This window comes from Oncorhynchus nerka, linkage group LG14 (assembly GCF_034236695.1).
Source record: "Oncorhynchus nerka isolate Pitt River linkage group LG14, Oner_Uvic_2.0, whole genome shotgun sequence".
Classification (NCBI taxonomy): domain Eukaryota; kingdom Metazoa; phylum Chordata; class Actinopteri; order Salmoniformes; family Salmonidae; genus Oncorhynchus; species Oncorhynchus nerka.
The window spans coordinates 31,018,424-31,038,697 of record NC_088409.1 but is presented as its reverse complement, the minus strand read 5'-3'; the positions used below and the strand labels follow the sequence as shown (position 1 = coordinate 31,038,697).

The following is a 20,274-nucleotide window of genomic DNA, read 5'->3' as shown; positions in this document are numbered from 1 at the left end:
CCTGACCTTAGAGAGCCTTTTATTCTCTATTTGGTTAGGTCGGTGTGTGACTAGGGTGGGTACTCTAGTTTTTCTATTTCTATGTTGGCCTGGTATGGTTCCCAATCAGAGGCAGCTGTCTATCGTTGTCTCTGATTGGGGATCATATTTAGGCAGCCTTTTTCCATCTGTTGTGTGTGGGATCTTGTTTTTGTAATGTAGTCGTTTTGCTCTACAAAGCTGCACGTTCGGTTTGTTACTCTTTATTGTTTTGTTGCTGGTTCACATTAATAAACTTGATGAACGCCTTCCATGTTGGTCCAATCCTTCCAACAACGATCGTTACACCTCCACAAGTCTGGTTAATCTAGGGAGCCATTTCCAAATGCCTGAAGGTACCACGTTCATCTGTACAAACAATAATATGAAAGTATTAACACCATGGGATCACGCAGCCGTCATACCGCTTAGGAAGGAGAAGCGTTCTGTCTCCTAGAGATGAACGTACTTTGGTGCGAAAAGTGCAAATCAATCCCAGAGAAACAGCAAAGGACCTTGTGAAGATGCTGGAGGAAACAGGTACAAAAGTATATATATCCACAGTAAAACGAGTCCTATATCGACATAACCTGAAAGGCCGCTCAGCAAGGAAGAAGCCACTGCTCCAAAACCACCATAAAAAAGCCAGACTACGGTTTGCAACTGTACATGGGGACAAAGATTGTACTTTTTGGAGAAATGTCCTCTGGTCTGATGAAACAAAAATATAACTGTTTGGCCTTAATGACCATCATTATATTTGGAGGAAAAAGGGGGAGGCTTGCAAGCCGAAGAACACCATCCCAACCGTGAAGCACAGGGGTGACAGCATCGTGTTGTGGGGGTGCTTTGCTGCAGGAGGGACTGGTGCACTTCATCACGAGGAAGGAAAATTATGTGGATATATTGAAGCAACATCTCAAGACATCAGTCAGGTTAGTCAGTCAGATGTTAAAGCTTGGTCGCAAATGGGTCTTCCAAATGGACAATGACCCCAAGAATACTTCCAAAGTTGTGGGAAAATAGCTTAAGGACAACAAAGTCATGGTATTGTAGTGGCCATCACAAAGCCCTGACCTCAATCCTATAGAAAATTTGTGGGCAGAACTGAAAAAGTGTTTTTCGAGCAAGGAAGCCTACAAACCTGACTCAGTTACACCAGCTCTGTCAGGAGGAATGAGCCAAAATTCACCCAACTTACTGTAGGAAGCTTGTGGAAGGCTACCTGAAACATTTGACCCATTTGACTTCCGGGTTGGAGCGATCTGGTCGCATCCGCGCTTCGGTCTGCAGGTTGTATAACTTTTTCATTACATTTCATTATAGTACAACGGTCTGATTTGTCTAATCTTAGCAATTTCTTCTTAGCTAGCTACATAGTCGTCGTTGTATCAAAGATAATTGCGTAATTATCGTATTTCGTCGTCTCCTATCTGTCCAACACGTTCACCGTCTACCGTAGCACTGTAGTAACTATCACACTCAACTGAACGACTTGATTAGTGTAGTGTTAGCTAGCTACATAGCTAGCTACATAGTTGTCTTTGCTGTCTTCGTATCCAAGATAATTGTGTAGCTTAGAGTGTGGAGTCTTAGAGTGATAATTGCGTTATTATCGTATTTCGTCGCCCTCCTATCTGCCTAGCAGCTAGCCAGCTAGCATACGTTCACCGGCTACCGTAGCACTGTAGTAACTATCACACTCAACCGAACGACTTGATTAGTGTAGTATTAGATAGCTACATAGTTGTCTTTGCTGTCTTCGTATCCAAGATAATTGTGTAGTTTAGAGTGTGTAGTCTTAGAGTGATTATCTTAATTCACCGAGGTTAGCTAGCCAGCTATTTTGTCGTCCTTAACGTAGGAGACACTCCTAGCTAGCCAACGTCTACTGAATAGAACTTTCGCATTCCGGTCGCATTCCGCGTCGCTCCACAGGTAGTATCACTTTTTCATTTCATTTCATTACAGTCCCAACGGTGTGATTTGTTTGATCGTAGCTAGCTACATAGCTAGCTACATAGCCGTCTTTGTTTCAAAGATAATTGTGTAGTCTAGAGCGATTTTCTAGGTTAGCTAGCCAGCTATTGTCGTTCTCCTAACGCAACGTAACGTAACCAACACTGCTAGCTAGCCAGCTAGCTCCCGAAAAGCAGCATTGTAGAAACTTCACACTCAACGGTACGACTTGATTAGGGTAGTGTCAACAACGCAGCTAGCCTACCCCAGCAGTACTCTATCATTTTAATCATTTTAGTCAATTAGATTCTTGCTACGTAAGCTTAACTTTCTGAACATTCGAGACGTGTAGTCCACTTGTCATTCCAATCTCCTCTGCATTAGCGTAGCCTCTTCTCTAGCCTGTCAACTATGTGTCTGTCTATCCCTGTTCTCTCCTCTCTGCACAGACCATACAAACGCTCCACACCGCATGGCCGCAGCCACCCTAATCTGGTGGTCCCAGCGCGCACGACCCACGTGGAGTTCCAGGTCTCCGGTAGCCTCTGGAACTGCCGATCTGCGGCCAACAAGGCAGAGTTCATCTCAGCCTATGCCTCCCTCCAGTCCCTCGACTTCTTGGCTCTGACGGAAACATGGATCACCACAGACAACACCGCTACTCCTACTGCTCTCTCTTCGTCCGCCCACGTGCTCTCGCACACCCCGAGAGCTTCTGGTCAGCGGGGTGGTGGCACCGGGATCCTCATCTCTCCCAAGTGGTCATTCTCTCTCTCTCCCCTTACCCATCTGTCTATCGCCTCCTTTGAATTCCATGCTGTCACAGTTACCAGCCCTTTCAAGCTTAATATCCTTATCATTTATCGCCCTCCAGGTTCCCTCGGAGAGTTCATCAATGAGCTTGATGCCTTGATAAGCTCCTTTCCTGAGGACGGCTCACCTCTCACAGTTCTGGGCGACTTTAACCTCCCCACGTCTACCTTTGACTCATTCCTCTCTGCCTCCTTCTTTCCACTCCTCTCCTCTTTTGACCTCACCCTCTCACCTTCCCCCCCTACTCACAAGGCAGGCAATACGCTCGACCTCATCTTTACTAGATGCTGTTCCTCCACTAACCTCATTGCAACTCCCCTCCAAGTCTCCGACCACTACCTTGTATCCTTTTCCCTCTCGCTCTCATCCAACACTTCCCACACTGCCCCTACTCGGATGGTATCGCGCCGTCCCAACCTTCGCTCTCTCTCCCCGCTACTCTCTCCTCTTCCATCCTATCATCTCTTCCCTCTGCTCAAACCTTCTCCAACCTATCTCCTGATTCTGCCTCCTCAACCCTCCTCTCCTCCCTTTCTGCATCCTTTGACTCTCTATGTCCCCTATCCTCCAGGCCGGCTCGGTCCTCCCCTCCCGCTCCGTGGCTCGACGACTCATTGCGAGCTCACAGAACAGGGCTCCGGGCAGCCGAGCGGAAATGGAGGAAAACTCGCCTCCCTGCGGACCTGGCATCCTTTCACTCCCTCCTCTCTACATTTTCCTCCTCTGTCTCTGCTGCTAAAGCCACTTTCTACCACTCTAAATTCCAAGCATCTGCCTCTAACCCTAGGAAGCTCTTTGCCACCTTCTCCTCCCTCTTGAATCCTCCTCCCCCCTCCCTCTCTGCAGATGACTTCGTCAACCATTTTGAAAAGAAGGTCGACGACATCCGATCCTCGTTTGCTAAGTCAAACGACACCGCTGGTTCTGCTCACACTGCCCTACCCTGTGCTCTGACCTCTTTCTCCCCTCTCTCTCCAGATGACATCTCGCGTCTTGTGACGGCCGGCCGCCCAACAACCTGCCCGCTTGACCCTATCCGCTCCTCTCTTCTCCAGACCATCTCCGGTGACCTTCTCCCTTACCTCACCTCGCTCATCAACTCATCCCTGACCGCTGGCTACGTCCCTCCCGTCTTCAAGAGAGCGAGAGTTGCACCCCTTCTGAAAAAACCTACACTCGATCCCTCCGATGTCAACAACTACAGACCAGTATCCCTTCTTTCTTTTCTCTCCAAAACTCTTGAACGTGCCGTCCTTGGCCAGCTCTCCCGCTATCTCTCTCAGAATGACCTTCTTGATCCAAATCAGTCAGGTTTCAAGACTAGTCATTCAACTGAGACTGCTCTTCTCTGTATCACGGAGGCGCTCCGCACTGCTAAAGCTAACTCTCTCTCCTCTGCTCTCATCCTTCTAGACCTATCGGCTGCCTTCGATACTGTGAACCATCAGATCCTCCTCTCCACCCTCTCCGAGTTGGGCATCTCCGGCGCGGCCCACGCTTGGATTGCGTCCTACCTGACAGGTCGCTCCTACCAGGTGGCGTGGCGAGAATCCGTCTCCTCACCACGTGCTCTCACCACTGGTGTCCCCCAGGGCTCTGTTCTAGGCCCTCTCCTATTCTCGCTATACACCAAGTCACTTGGCTCTGTCATAACCTCACATGGTCTCTCCTATCATTGCTATGCAGACGACACACAATTAATCTTCTCCTTTCCCCCTTCTGACGACCAAGTGGCGAATCGCATCTCTGCATGTCTGGCAGACATATCAGTGTGGATGACGGATCATCACCTCAAGCTGAACCTCGGCAAGACGGAGCTGCTCTTCCTCCCGGGGAAGGACTGCCCGTTCCATGATCTCGCCATCACGGTTGACAACTCCATTGTGTCCTCGTCCCAGAGCGCTAAGAACCTTGGCGTGATCCTAGACAACACCCTGTCGTTCTCAAATAACATCAAGGCGGTGGCCCGTTCCTGTAGGTTCATGCTCTACAACATCCGCAGAGTACGACCCTGCCTCACACAGGAAGCGGCGCAGGTCCTAATCCAGGCACTTGTCATCTCCCGTCTGGATTACTGCAACTCGCTGTTGGCTGGGCTCCCTGCCTGTGCCATTAAACCCCTACAACTCATCCAGAACGCCGCAGCCCGTCTGGTGTTCAACCTTCCCAAGTTCTCTCACGTCACCCCGCTCCTCCGCTCTCTCCACTGGCTTCCAGTTGAAGCTCGCATCCGCTACAAGACCATGGTGCTTGCCTACGGAGCTGTGAGGGGAACGGCACCTCAGTACCTCCAGGCTCTGATCAGGCCCTACACCCAAACAAGGGCACTGCGTTCATCCACCTCTGGCCTGCTCGCCTCCCTACCACTGAGGAAGTACAGTTCCCGCTCAGCCCAGTCAAAACTGTTCGCTGCTCTGGCCCCCCAATGGTGGAACAAACTCCCTCACGACGCCAGGACAGCGGAGTCAATCACCACCTTCCGGAGACACCTGAAACCCCACCTCTTTAAGGAATACCTAGGATAGGATAAAGTAATCCTTCTCCCCCCTTAAAAGACCTAGATGCACTATTGTAAAGTGGCTGTTCCACTGGATGTCATAAGGTGAAAGCACCAATTTGTAAGTCGCTCTGGATAAGAGCGTCTGCTAAATGACTTAAATGTAAATGTTAAAGGCAATGCTACCAAATACTAATTGAGTGTATGTAAACTTCTGACCCACTGGGAATGTGATGAAAGAAATAAAAGCTGAAATAAATCATTCTCTCTAGTATTATTCTGACATTTCACATTCTTAAATATAGTGGTGATCATAACTGACCCAAAACATGGAATTGTTACTAGGATTAAATGTCAGGAATTGTGAAAAACTGAGTTTAAATGTATTTAGCTAAGTTGTATGTAAACTTCCGACATCAACTTTAGTTTCACAGACATATTGTTGCATTTTTTTTCTGGTTTGTGCGAAATCTTTAAGAATAATATAAAACCAGTCTGCACACCACCAAGGTGAATTAGTTTAGTCTTGACTCTTGGTTGACAGTGTTGGGGGATGGGTAATGTATTATTGCTGGAGTGACAAATCAACACAAATGGATAAGAAAAGGTCTAAGGCGTCAGATGCCCAGTTTAGGAAAAAGAGGAAAGAAGAAGAGGAGAAACGCGCAAAAGACAAAGGTATGCAGCTATGTCATCTCCTTATGTGTATAATATTATGCATGTAATGAAATAGGCTAGTGTTATGTATGTTAGCATACTGTATGTTGCTATGTTACTTGCTATGCTATTACACATAGGGGGACAATATTCCGTTTCCTGTCCAACTAGGTTACATAACATTGGATATAATTTCACACAGTTTCATCATGATAATGTGTGTAGCCTGCAGCAAAACGATTACAACCTAACTAGCACATTATTGATTTGGTTAACTTTCATTGAGGTGACATCATAAAGGTTTTCTGTGATTGTATTGACTAAGTCCTGAGTTCAGTAAGGGGAATTTCACACGCTGTAGGCTAAATTAAAAGAAGTCAATTTTATGATGATATTTTTTTCATCTTTAGTGATATATAGTCTTTTGACATTTTTTTTTTTACAGTTAGTGCAGAATGGTGCCTTTTGGGGGGGGGGGGGGGGGCATAATGGAAATTACGGGTTGGCTCTAATCCGCTCTTATTGTTGAAGCAAGTCAGCCATATCAGCTGTGTGTTTTTTAAAGGCAGTAAAAGAGGCTGAACGGACTGTTTCGCTGCAAACAAGGCTCCACTGATAGCCAGGTGTAGCATTGGTAAGATGTTGGGACTGCTGTTGGACAACTTTATGTAGGCCGTTTGTGATCACAGCTTGTCACCGTTATACTGCAATTAATGTATTGTTTAGTGTTGTGTTGTGTAGTGTAGTGGCTTTGCTGGCATGCATCCCACTTTTTAGTGTTTGCCCCACCAATATATAATTGGTGGGGCAAATGCTACAATTGCCACTGACACACACAAAACACATACAAACAAATTACAATGTAACCTGGTCGCTAGAATCTTCTCCACTCTTTGAATCAGAACATGCATTGTTAATTCAGGAAATATTCAGGAAAGTTAGTTGTCTAACATAACAAATATTATCTCTGTCTCCACCCTCCTCTTCCCTCCATCTCTGAGCAAGTGGAGCGTTGCGCTGCGCATTGATGTGGTGCTCTTGCGCACCCAATTTTCACAGACTATAGTGGGCGTGGTGTTGGCAATGGGGATGGCGTCACCGGCAACGTGTTCTGTGTGTACATAGTAGCAAGACAACAACGAGCCTTTGACAGAAGAGACACACGAGTCACATCATACAAGTCTGACACTTAGAGAAAGGACCAGGAACCGCTGCGAATTCAAACCCTGAAGAAGAGACCAGAGGAGCTGACAAGGTGTTACAAAGAAAAAGGGATTCTGACATGCACTGGCAGAAATGTGAGTGTTTATTATGTTGATGGTGAATATGACATTGACTCGCAGGCTACTAATACGCCTAGATACGAATATTGTGATCATATAGCGGATGTTGTGACATTGACAATCAAATGCTATTTTTTACATTCTCTTGCTGCTCAGTTTGAACATCCATTCCTAATGTCTAAGTTACGTCATTGTTTTGATGAATAAGTGGCAAGTAGGCTTAGACAATAGCCTACAAGTCAGGACTAACATTCAAAATAAATGAGGGTTGTTATAAAGTGTGTAGGCCTATGTCATACCATACAATTGAGTGCATCAAACGAATGTGAGATTATTAAAACGTTAATACTAAGAAGTTAAGTCAACATTTACAGCCAATGATGAAAACAATAGCCTACTTTTGCGTATTGAAAACAGACAGCGGGGAAACTCTCTCAACCCTCGCCCATGTTCGCTACATCCCAGTTCCCCTTTTAATGCTGGGTGTAAAGGGGGAACCCGGATAGGCTATTTTACACACGCAATAATGAACGTGATTTGCCACTGCCGGCGACGGGCATAGTGTAGCAGTCAACTCTATGCAATATGTTAGTCTACACAGTGCCACAGTCATTGAGGAAGTTCACTTCGTTTTCTCTGCTCCGCACCGCAGCATATCGAGCCAGCAAATAGAAAGGTCGTCGGAATCCCCGCCGCCCACGCGCATGACTAAATGGCCAGGGGTTTCCGCCATTTAAATATTACATTGCAACAGCGTTCAGACAGGGTATCCCAGCAGCCCTGTCTCCTTGTCATGGATCGTTTAACTAACGTCCCAACTTTGACAACTGTAAAAATCGACCTTTGAATACGTTTAGTGCAATAGGCTGATGTAAATAACTTTCTGCACTGATATAATTATTTGTCTGCCTAATGATGTACTGTAACTCTAGGTTCAAATGGACTTGTAGAGTACTACGTGAATTATTCTATACCCAAACTCAAGTAGCAATATGCTTTATAGAGCACTACATCACTGTGTAGGTAATATTACAGAATACAGCTGGGACCTTTATTTCTTGCTTGGTGACAAAGAACAACTATTGAGGACGGTTCTCCCTCTCTGTGGGTGTTTTAAAATAAATACTGATTTTGGACATGGATAGTAGACTGCCTTTAAGGGTTAACACCCAACTGTAGCCTATCCTGTATATGTATGGGGGTTATTCTATCCCCCAACATGCACTACTAGTCAAATATTTGCATGAGATTATTTTTGGGTAGGCACACCTGCTGTCTACAGTATGCACCAGTGGCCAGAGCTGCCCTTCCGTGTTAAGATCACCCTTTCTTTCTCACCCCTGTGAGGCATCCCCTCAATTGGTATTCATCCCTCCTACACTGTGGTGAGGGTTGAGAAATGACGTCAGGGGGATTCAATAAATGACTTTACAGTATCTGATGATGTATTGTATGAAGATGAACTCATTAGATACATTGGAATAAAGTATTGATATGGTCACAACCGTTTTCAGTTTCATTTTACCAATACGTCATAGTTTGGCAAATGTATTCTTATTTGGCCTATAACAGTAGTAGCAATGCATTTTAAATAATAATATAATACAATAGGAGTCTCTTACAGTAATGTTTATAATCAATGTTATAAGGTATGAAAATTGCACAATTGATGTAATGTGTAATTTTAGCTTAACTAAAAATCCTTGGCATCTCCTGTCTTATTTTTAGTATTACAAATGCCAGTAGTCTGTCTTTTATTCCTTACTCAGCAAGACAGGTAACTGAGGAAAGAGAAAATAAATTAGGGAAAAAATTGAGAGACATGTAAAACTCAAGTCCAAGAGAAGAGAGAGACAAGTAAAACTCAGGCCCAAGAGAAGAGAGAGACAAGTAAAACTCAGGTCCAAGAGAAGAGAGAGACAAGTAAAACTCAGGTCCAAGAGAAGAGAGGGACAAGTAAAACTCAGGTCCAAGAGAAGAGAGAGACAAGTAAAACTCAGGTCCAAGAGAAGAGAGAGACAAGTAAAACTCAGGTCCAAGAGAAGAGAGAGACAAGTAAAACTCAGGGCCAAGAGAAGAGAGAGACATGTAAAACTCAGGCCCAAGAGAAGAGAGAAACAAGTAAAACTCAGGGCCAAGAGAAGAGAGAGACAAGTAAAACTCAGGCCCAAGAGAAGAGAGAGACATGTAAAACTCAGACCCAAGAGAAGAGAGAGACAAGTAAAACTCAGGGCCAAGAGAAGAGAGAGACAAGTAAAACTCAGGTCCAAGAGAAGAGAGAGACAAGGAACAGAATGTTAATAACTTCTGGAGTTTCCACAATGGCAGAACAGAAAGGCAGTTCCTCCTTTGTATCCATTTGAGTGGCTTCAAGTGATACCAAACTTTGCTCGTTGTGAGAGGGATACTTAAAGTGAAAACGCAACACACCCCTCACCCAGGCATTCACTATACTCTCGCTCTCAAATCAGAGATTTTGACGTTCCACTGAAACTGTGTTGATGGCACTACAAAAGTGTGTTTTTATCACTCCTTCCTATGTTCACCGAACCCCCTTGGGGAATAGATGAGACTCCTGTAGCATTCAAATATGTTATTGCAACTAGACCAAAAACTCAGGCTCACCCCCAAAAAAGCCCCCTTTCTATGGCTTGATTGTCTTCTAAGGAAAGGACAGGTGATGTGAGATGTCTGTGAGAAACTATCTGCTCCATGACCACATTTATGAATCATCATGCTAATAGTCAGACACTATGCTATGGCTGCCAGCCCAGTCACACAGCAGAGCAGACATGGCCCACGTTTATATGTTCACTCTTCACTTCTGGGTTGTAACGTGCTCTCGGCACACACAGCAGCGACAGGAAGGTGCTGTGGTTTACCACAGACAGCGTAACGGAGCTAGACAGGAAAGAGTCACAGAAAATGTGCAGTGGCAAGCCTCCACAAGGTAGTGGTTCTATTGAATCTATCTGTTAGTTCTGACCTCACAGCCTGTTTTCCTAATGGAATAGGTTCCTCAGAGCTCTCTCTCTCTCTCTACCTGTTTATGCTCCTCGGTGGAAATGTCGCTTTGTCTTTCACGTGCGGGGTGATGACTTCGAGGAAAAACTACCCTGCTTTGCCGCACACAAGCAATATCAAGCTGGAAACCTCAGATACCTATATTTTTCACCACTATCTCTCTTTCCTCTGGCTGCTGAATGGAACAGAAAGTGATGGGGAAAGAGAGTAAACATGATATCATAGATGAATCATGGGAAATCACAGAGCTGGAGGAGAATGGCCTCTTTCTGCCAATCCTTTCAATCCAAAAACTAAAGAATGAAGCGTTATCCAAAATTACCACATTACTTCATATTATGTCATAACATTATACCAAGAGCTTTAGCTGTGTCGCTCTGTAGTAATACATGTCTGATAATAATAGTAGACCATTGTAGAAAAGCACCGCAATAGAGAACAAATGTCATGGTCGACTTCATGACTATCCACCAAAGATCATTCATTGCAACATCACCTCTGTCTCCACAGCACCGAAGGAGAAGCCGTGTTACACTCTTCCCACAGTGAAGAAACTCCTGGAGCAGAAGAGGAAGAGGGAGACCTCCTCGACGGCAACAACCAGTACCGGTGTCCCCACTGCCACTGTCCTCTCCCAACAGGTGTCAACACCAGAGAAGTCTACCTCAACAGGTGAGTACTGCTTGAAGCACCCATGTAAGCCCTTTGCAACCCAACCAGACCTGGGTCAAATACATTGTCAAATCATTCAAATACTTTTCCATTGACATTGACAGATGGGTTAACTTGTGACCCTCCCAGGTGTAGCCAGCAGCTACTCAGACATGGCAGTGGGGTATGAGAGATGGGGTCCTATGGATGAGCACCAAGCCCTCTCGGCCATACCTGAAGGTCCATTCTCCCCTATGGGGAACAATTACTTCTCCAGCCCATCCTCCTCAATGGACTACAGCCAAACTCCGGCCTACAGCACTCAGATGGCCTCCAGCTACAACACACAGCAGATGCAGGACTACCCAGACACCAGGATGCCCCAGTGTTATGTAAGGAGGACTGGTTTCTCGAGCAGAAGCAATTTGACATTACATCGTCCTTTTGACTACTTGTTGTTCACTTGCTATTAAGTACATGAACAGTATGTGCTATAGTATTTATGATGATACCAATTTTACCGTTACAGACGGAGTGTCCAGTGACCGAGGCTGTGTCTAGTTTGGTTCCTTCAGGGCCCCTGCAGTCTGCTGTCTTCTCCTGGTCATCGGGGGCCCTGGGCCCCACAGAACCTGTCCAGCAGGTGTTTAGTGGCCAGATGGATGTCATTAAGCTGGAGGAAGCCAGGATGTTCCTCAGAGGGATGGACTACAGCAGAACCACCTGGCAGGATGACGACGGAGACACGTAAGTGTGTGTTTGTGACATCAGCTTGTGACCTGATGTTGAGAAAGTAGACCTGTCTAAGTTTAGGAAAATGTTAAGAGAAACTTGGCAAATGTCTTATGTTTCATGACTTTTTACATTTTCGACTGTAGGTGTCACCTGAAACCAATTTGTCACGTTGTCTTGTCTTGTCAGGATTCTGCACATCTATACAGCCAAGGGCCTGAGGGAGTATGCATTCGCTGCAGCAGAGAGGCTTGCTGAGCTGGGCAGGCTAGACTCCAAGGAACACAAGGGGAAGGTAATGCACCAAGAAGACACTTCTTCTTTAGAGAACACAGGATTGAGTTCAACACAAATGAGATGCTTCCTCTAAAATAAATGTGTGGATGCCACACATACTGAGCCTTAGTTTAATAGCATTTGCCACACATACTGAGCCTTAGTTTAATAGCATTACCCCCCCCTGTTTCCCAGTCTGCTTTGCTGGTGGCGGTGACTGCTAACCATCCGGAAATCGTCCAGGATCTGTTGTCTTTAGGAGCGGATATAAATGCCTGTGATGTCAAAGGTCAAACAGCACTTCATCTTGCTGCCACCTATGGCTTCCCCAGGGTTATGCAGGTAAACCAGCAGCACTGCCTTCAACCAAAGTGATCATCTGTTAGGGCTCAATCTAGATAAATAACAGAATGATGTGAATAACCATTTTCAATCTTTGGATCTGTATTTGTAGGTTATTCTCTCCATTGGGCCTGGAGTGAACCTGGAGGCTCGCAATTTTGAAGGTAACATCCAGCTTATGTTAAATGAGAACAACACAACCATTACTCAAAAGACATGACAAACAATATAATAAGACAACAGAATAAGTAATAACAATAGAATAAACTATTTTCCCACTCCTGTCTCAGGTCTGACTCCTCTGCACTGTGCAGCCATCTCCCACAGTGACACCATGAAGACTCTCTCCTCCCTCTCCTCCACCGGGCTGGGTGATGCCAGCCTCCATGCCCTGGCAGAGGAGAAGCTCTCCTGGCTGCAGATGCTACTCAACACCGGAGCCTCCCTGACCAGCCAGGTACTGAATGCACTACTTAAATGTAACATACAAGAGTTAGTATTTTAGAGCCAGTGTTCTACAAGTGGTGCAGTACTCAATAAGTAGAAAACACCATCTATACCTCCGTCCTCCCGAGGGAATGGCATGGTTCGTTTTGGTAGAAAATAAATCAAATATGGAGCTATTAGTCAGCTTTTTGTCTACCCAACCTCACACCTGCAAAAATCTTGAATGGGTTTTGAATATTTTCCTCACTTCGGCGCGTTGCAGTTTCATTTGGAGGCTTCATACAGTGTTTTCCTCTGTTTCCAGGAAATCAAAAGTAACAAGACTGTTCTTCACCTGGCTGTGAAGGAGGGGAACATCCAGCTGGTTCGCCATCTGCTGAAGACCCCCCTAGACAACATGAGGGACTTTGTCAACATGAAGGTCAGTTCTGCTGTGAGATTGTCCGCTCTTCAAAGGTGTAGAGAAACGGACCTGTGTCCTGAGACTCCATGAAAAGAGAAAGGAGAGGTAGAACATCTTCAGCAGTGTGTGAAAAGGTGAAAGGAAAAAAGTGAAAAGAAAGGGAGACTCATCGACAGTGTGTGCATATCTAATTATTGCCTTAGTGGTGGTCTATACTCACAGCTTCATGATTCCCTTTACCTCCTCACCGGCAGGCCCATGGTCATACTGCGCTGCACATGGCTGCTGGTCTCCATGGCAGCCCACACCAAGAGGAGATGCTGAGGCTGCTGCTGGGCCGAGGGGCCGACCCCAGCATCCGCAACCTGGAGAACGACCAGCCTGCACACCTGCTGCAGAGTGGACCCCACGGGGAACAGGTGAGCGGTCAGACAGACAGACAGCAAATGGCCATTTTGTTTCATTCATATAATCTCAGCTCACCTATTCCTGTCCCGTCTGTTTTCAGCTCAAGCTCATCCTGAAGAAGCGAAGTGCTTCCTCTCGTCGACGTGTAATGTCCTTACAGGACCAAGAGTGACCCGGACTAGTTTTTATGTCCCTGTGTATCCCTCCACCTCTTTTCAGAGGAAGTACTGAAGGTCTTCACTGTAGGTTGAATCCAGACATCTGTACTTCCAAGAGGGAGGGATTCTAGCGTATCTTCATGTGAGGATTTTCAAACACGGCAAATCTCTAATATATACTAGGGCATTCACTTTGAAACTATATGTTTGATTGACATGATTTTGGTCACTATCTGAATTCAGTTCTGAATTTAATAATGGCTAGCTAGTAATGAGCAATGGTAACAGGTGGTATTCCAGTCCCCCCTGATATTACTGTCACTCAGTACAACCTTGATTTCTATGAAATCGTTTACATTATATTCAAAGCTGCACAGACTCATTGTGTGAGTACCCCCCCAGCCGGGAAGCCCTCTTTAGAGGTATATCTGAGGAGGGTTTCTTGGCTCCCACCCCCACTCATTCTCTTGTCAAAACTTCCCACCATGGTTAGAAATCATATTGGTTTGTTGAAAGGTGGTTGTTGTTTCACTAAGCATGTGACACAGTGTACCATTGTGCTCATGCTTTCAATGTCTTTTATAACTTAACTAGGTCTTTTCTTTTTATATTTGATATACTCACAGCGCTCATTGAATAGCTAATATATTGTCAGTGGTGGAAAAAGTACTCAAAAATCATACTTGAATAAAAGTAAAGATACCTTAATAGAAAATGACTCAAGTGAAAGTGAATGTCACCCAGTAAAAAAATACTTGAGTAAAAGTAAATATACTTAAGTATCAAAAGTCAATTGAATTGCTAACATTTTTATTTATTTATTTAAACAAATGTTTTTACGGATAGCCAGGGGCACACTACAGCACTCTGACAGTAATTTACAAACAAAGCATTTGTGTTTAGTGAGTCCGCCAGATCAGAGGCAGTAGGGATGACCAGGGATGTTCTCTTGATAAGTGCGTGAATTGGACCATTTCCCTGTCAAAATGTAACCAGTTTGTTTGGTTGTCAGAAAAAAAGTATGGAGTAAAAAGTACATTTTTTTTTTTAGGAATATAGTGAAGTAGTCAAAAATATAAATAGTAAAGTACAGATACCCCCCAAAACGACTTAAGCAGTACTTTAAAGTATTTTTACTTAATTACTTTACACCACTGTATATTGTCTCATTCATACTATGACTTATGGAAAGAACATTTTATATTTTAAGGGAATATGTTGATATTTGCAACACATGCTATATAAAATGAGATAACATATCAACAGTGTATACAATGTAGTACCAGTAGTATGTATTTCTTAAAAGGCATTATAGGAGGAGTATTTCAGTTATGACTCGTTTCACCTTCAACCAATCAGGTATTTTCAAACATGACTCATGGTTGAAAATACCACAACATGTTTTGTGGTGACAAGAAAACATCCATCACTTATTCCTTTTATGACTGTTTTTTTCTTCTTTTTAATCTCCAATGAGGTAGCATGCATGTGCCCTTTGAAATATTGTTGTAGTGAATATACCACTTCATCACTGCCAGTGGCATAAAAAATGTAATTTAAAAAAACCATCTCATTGGAGATATGACACAAGATTTCCCCAAACTTATAGAATAAATTATTTTCAAATGTGATTTCCCCTAGTTTTGGCACCTGGGCAGTCTTAGTTTAGGAACATACAGAGATGTTCTTTGTATGTTCCTAGGTCTAAATCATAGGTGAGTTAACATTAGTTATCCTCCCTCATGTTATCGTTTAAAAATGGTACTAGAGAATCTGTTGATTTTGGCTGTTTGGTTCCATTTGGCTCAAAGTTTCTGGACTATATACTACTTAGACCGTTTGTAACAGTGTAATACTGCTGTTACTTTTCACTGAATGTATCCTTCTGATTTACTGAATTGCCTGATTTACTGAACTTAACGCTGGCATTAAATCTGTTCTTCAAATATCTCTATTTGTCATCTATTTTATACTCCATTTTACATCACATGTACGTATTGATAAAGGTTCAGATTAAAAGATATGGGAAATAACTGTAAACAATACATCAATAAGACCATTGTATACAGGGTGATTTTTATTGCAGCAGCTGTCTTATTGGTTAGCTCTGGTGAGAATCACTCATTTGCTTTTGGTTAACTGTTACGCCATTGGCTCAGTATCAGGCATTACTAGTGCTACATACCGGGAAATAAAAAGAGCTGAAGTTAACAGACATTGTACTTTCAGCAAGTTAGAAACAGCTCTAAATAATGATAATAAAGAACGTTTATTTGCAGGTAGTTACTGTGCCTTCTTATCTTAATGTATTGATCTTTTCATTAAGCTTAAACTCACACACTTTTAAAATGCCCGTTCCTTCAACCCAAGGTAATACCTTTTTAGTGCTTTGAATGATTCTACTCGTGCAATGTAACTTAGAATGCATTAGGAGAAAGAAAAAGGCCATTGACATACAATACTATACTGGTGGCACCCTCTTACAGACCCCAGAGAATGACAGGAGACTTCATTCCTGCTTCTGTTTCAAATTGCTGTAAAATGAACATTAGACATGGGGTTGACATTCTTCTCATTGCTACCTAGAACACAACCACCCACGACAATCCACTTAATGCCATCAAAAATGACAGCAGATAGATCCTGAGCCAACCGTCAGTAAAACAGAGTGGGATAATGGGGTTGGGTTGATATCTTAATTCATGCTTGGTGTTGTTAATACAGGTCCAATGTGAAATCCTAAACGTTAAAGACCTCTCTCACGACTGGATAATAAAGTTGTAGATTTCTAAAGTGCATTGAGAGTACTATACAGTAAAATGAGACATGCAATCAACTGTCTTGGGTGTGCATGAAGTCAAAAGCAAGGAACAGAGAGAGCACAGCATTCAGTTCTGTTTCAACACTACCCATATCATGATATACATTTACAGCGCACCTGAAAGCTGATCTTGGGCCAGGTATGTTTTATTTTTGCTGGGCAAGGTAGATTGATAGCACCTAATACACAAGTAACAAAGACGGTTACGTGTCAAATCTTCATCTAGGCTTGATATACATTTAATTTAAATCAAGAATGACAATTCCGTCATTCTTCTGGTCAGCTTGGGCTGGGTGTGCACCATTACTTGATGTTCCAATGGGCGCTGGTGTGTGTCAGCCATAAACAAGTGAGTGTGTGTGTTGGCCTCTCAGCGGCACCTCCCATGATGACTCTCCCTCGCCTCCATGTACACTTCGCCTATACTGTTGGAGGTGGCACTGCAACACAAGATAGAGGACAGTGTGTTATTTTTTCTCTCTCTCTTCTCTCTCTCTCGCTCTCTCTCTCTCTCTCTCTCTCTCTCTCTCTCTCTCTCTCTCTCTCACCATCTGTCTTTGGTATTTGGGTGCCTGCTGTATTAGAGCTGAAGACGAGAAGACAAGAGAACAGTTATTCACTCTGATACAAGGAGAGAAAGGGAATTAAAGGAAGCAATCCTGGATAGTTCCAACAGTTCAGTTCTCCTCAAAGCTTTGTGGAAACAACCACAATGTAACCAAGATCATGTGTGTTCTGACCAAAGAGAAGGTATTTTAGATGGATTAGGTCAACTGTATCCATGCACAGAAGGGGCTGGGGCCACAAAGCTTTAACAATCATAGGATTCAATTTGGGGCAAAATGCAGTGATCTGTCAGGATCTTCCCAATCAGTGTCCTCTCTCAAAGGGTAGGCGAGAGGGAGAGACTGGGTCGGCATGCCATTGGCTGTAAACATACACTCTTTGAGGCCATCCACCCACACTGCCAACCCATGCAACAACAGCCCCCATTCTCAACCAGGGGCCCCAAAAAGCCCTAATGCAGGACATGTCCTTAATATTGCTTGTTTGACAAGAACACTTGATTTTCAAAAGGTCAAAGATGGCACAGAGTTAGACTACTAGACTATCTTGAGATATTTGACAGTAATATGATGCTCTGTATAAGGGTGACTGTTTAATTAGTTGAATGGGTGGGCAGTATTATTGGATTTAGAGAGGGAGGGCGGGACTGTAATATCTTAACCAATAGGCAGCATTCAGACATGGGCTCCACTGTGGGAGGGGAGAGAGGGGGAAAGGACAGACATGGTAACAGTAAAATAGTATTAGTAAAGCCATCCTGTATTTGGTGGGGACTCCTCTTCCAAAGTCTGATGCATTCCACATGCACAGGCGGAGCAACTGCCAAGCCCTGTACAAACTCTTACTTGGAAGACGATTTTGAGCATGTGAGTTTTTTACCTGTTGAAGAGATCAAAAAGTTACAGTAACCTTCAGAGAGTTACAGGTGAGCATGTGACAGACTAGGCGGAGTGTGTACAAGCATACTCACTAAGAGCTATTAGGATACCAGACACAAACAAGATCACCCCAATGATGACCCCTGTAGTTCGAAGTGTCTCATAATCTGAAACCAGAAAAAAAATCTATAATCATGACCATTAGTAGTAGTCACATGGTACAACTCACATGCCATGTATGGTGTGACTCAAATAACCAATGAATCCATTCAGGTGAATTCACTCACCATATTCGAAGTCACTTTGATCATGTAAAATCGATTCTGTAAAGAAAACACAAATGATTTACTAGAACACACAACAATGTATTATCAACATTAGGCCTAATAACAAGGTTCTAACATGATGTAATGTAAGTTGTAAAAAATGTCAGAATCTTGCAGTGCTGGAGAAGTAAACAGCCAATAGACCGAGTCCAAACTCATGGGAACGCCCTTTTTGGGATGGGTGTCGGTTCAGCACCATGGACAGCAGAACGCGACGGTTTTGGGAAAACGATATTGATATGAGTAGCCTAATGTGGACAGATTTTGCTCTCGTATTTATCACTGATTCTAAATGGGCATACTCGTGATAGCGATGAAAGCAATTGCAATTTGAGTTAGTGCGTTATTTTTGCTTAATGTGATCACACGAATAGACCAACTGTAAATCAAATCAACGCGCTACACAAAAAGGAATATCTTATGCGTAAATCTTCCAGTTTACTAGGCGTTATCTTAAAGACGACAACAGCTGTCTCCGTGCTGCTTGACTGCGGAGCGCTGATCAATGCAGAGTCTTTGCTCAGCAGAAAAGACCGCCCACAGAAAGTGGGTTAGAAGCGCACGAGAGGCGTTCAATACAACGCGATTTACAAGACAATCAATCAAGTTGCTTGTACCGATTATCCATATCGGATGTGTTAAAAAATAGAACAATCCTAATAATTGTTAATACAATATTTTATTTTATACACTAAAGTGTTGTCCACACCCTTGGTGATGAACTGTGCTCCAACATCTTCAGATGAGAGCTCGCAGCCATAGTCCAAGTAAATATGCAAAATCTGGACTTTAACGAGCAGTAGGCTATAAGATCCGAGCGTCAACAATGCGGCTTTATGTTGCTGAACCCCCACTTTATGTAATGGCTTAGTTGGCGCTTTCAACTTCTCCCCAGCGCTCTACCCCTCCCCTCTTGCACCCCGATGGGCAAGCCTACACAACCATTCACAAATTATAAGAAAACCATACATTTACAAAAAATACAGCGAGTATTACGTATTTTGAAAAATAATAAGCAATAGATAGATTAAATGGAAAGTGATCCAAAACATGGGAAAAGTAGCCTAGACTGTAATGGCGCTCTAGCAGCAATGCACCAATTGTTCATCAATTCCATGAAATAGAAATTGATGGGATGAGTCTAGGAGCAAGCTTAGCCTAAATAATTGATGTGCAAGAACAGCCTGAGCAAAGAACCTGTACCTAAAACACTGAACTGAAGAACAACAAAAACATTATGAAACGCACTAGTAGTTTCAATTGTCTTGTTCTATTTAAAAAAATAAAAAATACAAACCTCCTTCAGTTGACATGACTGCAGTGTGGATATACTGTGTCTTTGTCTGCTGAGTTTCTCTTGCGCCCCGATGCAGGTTTTCAGGTCAGCGGACAGAAAATGGGAAGACGCGCACTTTTGAGGAGTGGAGTAGGATAGGAAGAAAAGAAAGGAAACTGCGGCTCAATAAAGTCAATTGCACAAACACTTAGAACGCACGAGAGTCCTCTGGTGGTGATGCACAGGCACTGCATTCGGTTATAGGCTATTCAATGCTGCAGCCTCAGTCTATTGAGGTATCCCCCAGGCCGTGAAGAAAAATGTGCCTCCCACTGCCGACGGTATTCTACCGCACTCGAGTAGCCTACTATCAATATGCCCCGAGGAGGCGTGGGAAACTGCGAGGGGAGGAATGCGCTAACAGGTCTCTCCTCCTGTAATGCGGCACGAGGAGGGAAGATATCCCTAGCAACAGAGCAACAAGGGAGAGGTTTCCCGTCTTCTCATCTATATAAAAATACAGAGTAAATGTATAGTAAAAAAAACATCTGCAAGTCGCAACTGCAAGTGTAGGCAGAAAATGCATGCGATATTTTATGCAATAATTTAGCCTCTAGTTTAATAAGCTACATTATTTCACAAATAATGCCTTAGTTAGCCTATATTTGAGTGACCAAGATAATTTAGGGAAATTCTTAATTTCAAATGGGAATTATGATTTCAAGTATTTTTCTAATG

At 43.7% G+C, this 20,274-nt stretch overlaps 2 protein-coding genes across 2 annotated transcripts; one reads left to right on the top strand and one right to left on the bottom strand.

Annotated features, from left to right (window-relative positions):
• The first annotated feature begins 7,090 nt into the window (after positions 1-7,090).
• On the top strand, positions 7,091-15,618 carry LOC115142023 (NF-kappa-B inhibitor delta-like). Its single transcript, XM_029681494.2, has 11 exons — positions 7,091-7,242; positions 10,762-10,923; positions 11,053-11,294; positions 11,432-11,649; positions 11,824-11,929; positions 12,106-12,252; positions 12,365-12,416; positions 12,543-12,709; positions 13,004-13,120; positions 13,357-13,521; positions 13,611-15,618. Exons 1-11 carry the CDS (start codon positions 7,227-7,229, stop codon positions 13,680-13,682), a joined length of 1,464 nt encoding a protein of 487 aa, XP_029537354.1. The 5' UTR covers positions 7,091-7,226; the 3' UTR covers positions 13,683-15,618.
• A 105-nt stretch (positions 15,619-15,723) lies between these two features.
• Positions 15,724-19,900, bottom strand: LOC115140885 (phospholemman-like). The gene is made up of 5 exons (XM_029679329.2): positions 19,558-19,900; positions 18,222-18,257; positions 18,027-18,101; positions 17,038-17,075; positions 15,724-16,929 (listed from the first exon to the last, which is right to left on the bottom strand). The coding sequence occupies exons 1-5, from the start codon at positions 19,571-19,573 to the stop codon at positions 16,825-16,827; spliced, it is 270 nt and encodes an 89-aa protein (XP_029535189.1). The 5' UTR covers positions 19,574-19,900; the 3' UTR covers positions 15,724-16,824.
• Positions 19,901-20,274: the final 374 nt, after the last annotated feature.